The sequence below is a fragment of the Sphaeroforma arctica genome, assembly GCF_001186125.1.
Source record: "Sphaeroforma arctica JP610 unplaced genomic scaffold supercont1.255, whole genome shotgun sequence".
Classification (NCBI taxonomy): domain Eukaryota; class Ichthyosporea; order Ichthyophonida; genus Sphaeroforma; species Sphaeroforma arctica.
This window is the reverse complement of record NW_014040303.1, coordinates 1-5,434: the sequence shown is the minus strand read 5'-3', so window position 1 is coordinate 5,434 and position 5,434 is coordinate 1. Positions and strand designations below refer to the sequence as shown.

At 40.8% G+C, this 5,434-nt stretch overlaps 1 protein-coding gene across 1 annotated transcript; it reads left to right on the top strand.

Annotated features, from left to right (window-relative positions):
- The first annotated feature begins 3,125 nt into the window (after positions 1 to 3,125).
- Positions 3,126 to 4,586, top strand: SARC_04496 (hypothetical protein). The gene has a single exon (XM_014301666.1). It carries the CDS (start codon positions 3,444 to 3,446, stop codon positions 4,383 to 4,385), a length of 942 nt encoding a protein of 313 aa, XP_014157141.1. The 5' UTR covers positions 3,126 to 3,443; the 3' UTR covers positions 4,386 to 4,586.
- Positions 4,587 to 5,434: the final 848 nt, after the last annotated feature.

The window sequence follows — 5,434 nt, the reverse complement described above, 5'->3', positions numbered from 1 at the left end:
TTGAATGTCAAAAAGGTAAAAAGTGTAGTGGGTACGAATGGAACAGTAACAAAACAGAACACATTCACTACTGAACAATCACAGCATATAGACACTGCATGCAAAGCTATCACCATTACTAGTACTGATCAGACTATGGACATATGTACGTGCTCGAAATCAGATTCAAGTATTGATGTGCATGCATTGAATGTCGAGAAAGTATCAAGTGTAGGGGATACGAATGAGACAGCAACCAAACAGAACACAGCCACTACAAAACAATCACATCATATAGATACTACATGCAAACCTCTCAATATAGAAAACAAACATCGTGGTGTTGCAGCACATACAGATATAGCTGTCAAAGCTAAACAAATAACACAAGGGCTGGGTAGATCACAGGGGGAGATAAATATTACAAAAATATTTAAATTCAATGTATTAGCAGGCGGACGAGTGCTCTCAGCTCACAAAGGGTACAAATTGCTTGTTGATATAGCTGCTGGTTTCATAGATAATTCTGCAAATAGGAACGGTTGGACTATGACATCCAGTGATACTGTACTCGATTTAGTGTTCTTTAGGCTAGTGTACTTCCCGGGCACCACAGCCCCTGCGACACAGACTGTAAATATAATACACAGTGGCGGGTTTGTCGATCGAAATACTGGTAAGTTTCATTTGACATACCGCACCCCTTTGCCTGCTCGCCAGAAAGGAAGATCGAAGGGTGTGCAATCACAAAACATAGCAGTTCATACACGCTACAACGTTATTTGCTACATGGTCCGGCGCAAGTAAAATCACAAATAAGACAGCATAATCCGGTTTACTAGATATTTTAACCTGGCAATGGAAGATCATAAACTCAGGTAACTCAGTACTCGACGGTGTGCAGCCAACAGCGTCGGAGAAAATTACTGAATGGGCGGAGGAGAATGATAGAATAGCAATGACTACAAAAGCGGTATCGTGCAGATGTACAACTCCGAGCTCAGTCAAACGACTGGCCTTCGATTGAGGTATCGTATTTAGCTTTATACTATGTTTATGTGTATATTTACAAGTATACAAATGATATCAAATAAATTTATTTTTTATTGGACAATGCCTATATTATATTGTATTGATATAAATATGTATACAATGCCTATAATATTGTATTGATATCTTAACATGTATAGTACGATGCTTTACTAATATAGTCCATCGTCATATTCAGACTCATCACTGCTCTCAGTATCCTTAAAGTCGATTTCAGACATCATAGATATGCGTACTCTTTTTCGTCGTGGTAGTTGAGATCCAGTTGACGCTGTTAACATAGTAGCTGGCGAAGCTAACGCGGCTAATGCAGCTGACGTAGCTGGTACAGCTGACGTAACTGGTTCAGCTGACGTAGCTGGTTCATTTGACGTAGCAATCCAGTTGACGTAGATGATGTAGCTACTTCAGATGACTCAGTAGCTGTTCGTTTGTTAGTTTTGCAACTAATGCGCCATCTTTTGAAGCCGTGATTGTGACAGGCGCCACATGTGGGGTGGACACAGGAATATTTGCCACTGTCAGGCGGTCGACTCTCGCTCGGATCGGCGCATACGAAGCATATAAGTGGATCATAGTCTACTTTAACCAATGACTTTCCTTTTGTGTAGTATGAAGTGTTGACGTGATCATGACATTTACTGTTTCGTACTGCAAGCTTAGTATATAGTACATTTTTTTTGTTGGTACAGGTGAGTCGCCACAAACATAAAAATAGTCCTCATTAGACAATATATTCAACAGTGCCTCTTTTTCTGTCTGTAGTAAGTTGTCAGCGGAAAAGATGATTCATGGCATGAGACAATCATCGCAAAATACTATTGCGCACATATTGCCGTGTACATCTTTCATACCAGGCAGCATCAAACCAACAGATTTAGGGGTTGCTGTTGGGTTCACAGCGGATTTTCGCAGCCTAGTCTCCATAGTGAGCATATCAGACTCATTTGGCAAACCTGAAGGCACAGTTGCCGTCGACTCTCGCCCGGATCGGCTCATACGAAGCATATAAGTGGATCATAGTATACTTTTAACCAATGACTTTCCTTTTGTGTTGTATGAAGTGTTGACGTGATCAGATTTGCATTGTTCAACAATGTTGAATTTGGGGTTGTCCCGTTCTGTTGTGTAACAGTTGTAAACTTTTAATTTCAGGTCCAAGGGAGTTTGTCCTGTTCTGTGAATTCACTAACCGCATTTTTTTTATAGAACCTGTGTAAATTCAAAACAATTTCACTCGGTCACGGCCATCTTGAAGGCGTTAGTCCGTTGTGGCAATTTTTTCTTTTCTCTAGAGGGTCATGACTCTGTTCATATACATAGGAATACTAGGGCTCGGGCGTTAATATTTTTATAGTGACGGGTGTCGTATTTCAAAATAAAATAAAATACGCTTGTGTTTTTTGGTTCATGGCTTTTTGTCACTAAAAAAAAAAGAAGATAAATAAATATTATATTATTTGCTAAAAAATCCCCCCGAATTTAAAAAATATCCAGAGTCTCAGACCTCAGGCGAGTCACAGTCAGGTCACTGAGGTCAGTGAGGTCACACAGTGGCTCAGTCTCACTCTCAGTGATCCGACTCTTTGACTCTATTCATCTTTTAAGCGAGAGTAATCTTGTGCAGAACAGCAGAACTGCAAATAGTACAAGTAGCATGAGTAATGACTGTGTGAGTAAATACCAGACATTTGGTTCAAGAGTATTCTGTAGCATTGTGATTGACTGATTGTCTGATTCAGTGATTCAGTGGACTGATTGTGCAGTACAGAGCTACATATAGGAACACTGGAACAGTGGAAAACTGGAAATGTGTATGTATGTATGTACATATGTATTGTCCGATTTGACGATTTCGGCGATTGCGTGGAATACACCTGAGTTGGGAGCAATGTTTTAACCACACAACCAGTGGTTGGCACTTGACAACCCTAATCTACTCTAGACCATTATGTGTATGCAGGATTGAGAGCCTAAAGGAAGAACAGGATCAGTATTAGAAGTGAATACTGATTAACTTTGAGTTGAAGGTCACAACTTGTGGAAGACTGGAGGTTTTTAAAAGCCATGTGCGGGATCAGTGAAATGTATTCACATGTGTGAGAATACTGAAGCACAATAGGCAATACATAGGTATAGTTAAAAAAAAAAGGTGTGATACACAAGTTATAAACACAACAAGAGTGAGTGTGAATTCTGAATAGACCACACCGACACACTCACCACAGCGAAAGAGGTCCTTGTGGTGGAGTAATAAAGCTTACTCCCTGCGATCATTTCCTGTAAATATCCCGATAGACCTGAGCACATAACATTTGTGTTCTTAATTTCGCTATCATATCCACATCAGTTTGATACCAGGGGCCGGTGTAACAAATCTATGTTTCAGTCTTACATGTGAAGGAACAGATGACATGCCTTTTCTAATAACTGCCAGGTACATCATCGCCTTCATTTGTCTTTCTAGCGCTTACGGTTCAAAACCAGAACTTGATTCAAGGAGGTGTACTACGCAACTAAATATCGAACCTAACATGCTCCGTGGCTTGTATATGAGCCCATATGATCAGACCGAGTCTGGTGTATATGGTAATATAATTGTCGACCAAGCTAAAACGGATATACTTATAAACTTTATAGAGAAACACTCTATCAATTCTCTAAGTTTGTATGATCTGCGACATATATTGTCTGATCCTTCGCTAATCGAGCACCTAGCTCATTTCATACGTCGGGCACGGAAGCATGGGGTTAAAGAGGTGATCGCAATTGGCTCGACAATAGAAAGCTTTTACAGAATTCAGAATTACCTAAATACATGCAACGACGACGCAGGATTTAACGGGTTACTAACAGAAATCGAGTTCTGGGCTGGCCCTGAGCACCAGCAACAATACAAGAAGTTTGTTAGCTTCCTCGATGAAATGAGGAGTTTAGGGGTACAGTTCAATGGTAAGAAATTGAGCATTCATGCATATTTGGGGTGGTTAAAAGATTCACCAGGATCGTCAGCAACTGAAAAAGCTAGGGAAATTGCACGACTAGTAGATCGAATATATCTTCACTCGTATGTTCGCAGAGGCGATCAAGCCTTTCCCAAAGCAAAGGCACGCATGTACAATTTGGTAGAGGGCAACGCGAACGTGGACATAGTACCTATTCTCAGCGCAGAAGGACCCCAACATCACTCTGATATGCCGTTTCAAGGTGAATACTTCCGGACGAATGGGATTGAAACAGGCGAAGCAATGTACCGTGAAGAATTCGCCGCGGACCCAGTGATTGCAGGGTCCAATGTATTTCTCGCCGGTTTTCAATATTACGAGTACAGATATTTGGGCAGATGTTTGGGATAGTTCTTTCAAAAATTTCCCACCCGCGACGTCAGGGTGTAGGGCATTCAAATGATCCTCATTTGACAGTGTAGCTTTGATCAGTGGGACTCATTTCAGATCTTACCCAGTGTATCAAAATAAATGTACAACTCAAAACTAGTGGGACATCTACAAGAGCTCATAAAAACGATTATGAAAGAATAGCGGATTAAATCACTCTCCAATGTACGTGCCCCTCACCCCTTACGTAAGTTACTTCGTTTGAATTGAAATTGATGTTTTACGGAACCCGCTCAACCCAAAAATTTGCACCAACATACATAAAGAGGCTTCGCGCGCCTAAATTGATATTGCCAAATATGTAAAGTTAGTCTAAAAAGGTTCAAGACCCAACAAGGCCGAGGGCCAAGGTCCTAAGGCGCCCCAAGGCCCAAGGCCCAAGTAAGAGACTGCATAAGAGGGTCCTGAAAAATATTACTCCTGACATCCCTGTCGCTGGGAGAGTGCGAGCCCTTTCACACACGGGATGGTCTTTGATGATGACAACGGGCTGATATCAGTCGAGTAGAGGGGGAGTGCTAATAATATAAATAGTAGTTGCCAGTAGGATGAACGCATGGCAACAACCCTTGTCAGATGCTGTCATTACCACTTGTTGGTATAATTAACACAGAAAAGAGTCTCTCACATCGTAATTGGTTTATTTCTTAAATAACTACTTTTGTGTTCTAAACAACACTGAATGTTACGTTGATGGCTGATACGTTTGAGTTGCGAGAAAGCGGTCACTATGCCGTTTCGACGCGGGAAGTATCTATACTTCACGGAGGAGGGACTGAACAACATTCAAAATCATAAATACAAGTATGTGTAGAGACGGGTTGATTCGTAGTATGTACTAAGAGTATCTATTGTAGCGAATACGAACATTTTGAAATAAGTCAGGGCTTCAAACGATATACTGCCGCCAATGTTCAAACACATTGCTCCTCTCGTGTATAAGCATATCATACATACATATGGATGGATATGTCAAAATTTACAAGTATATACACAAATATATTAATCGC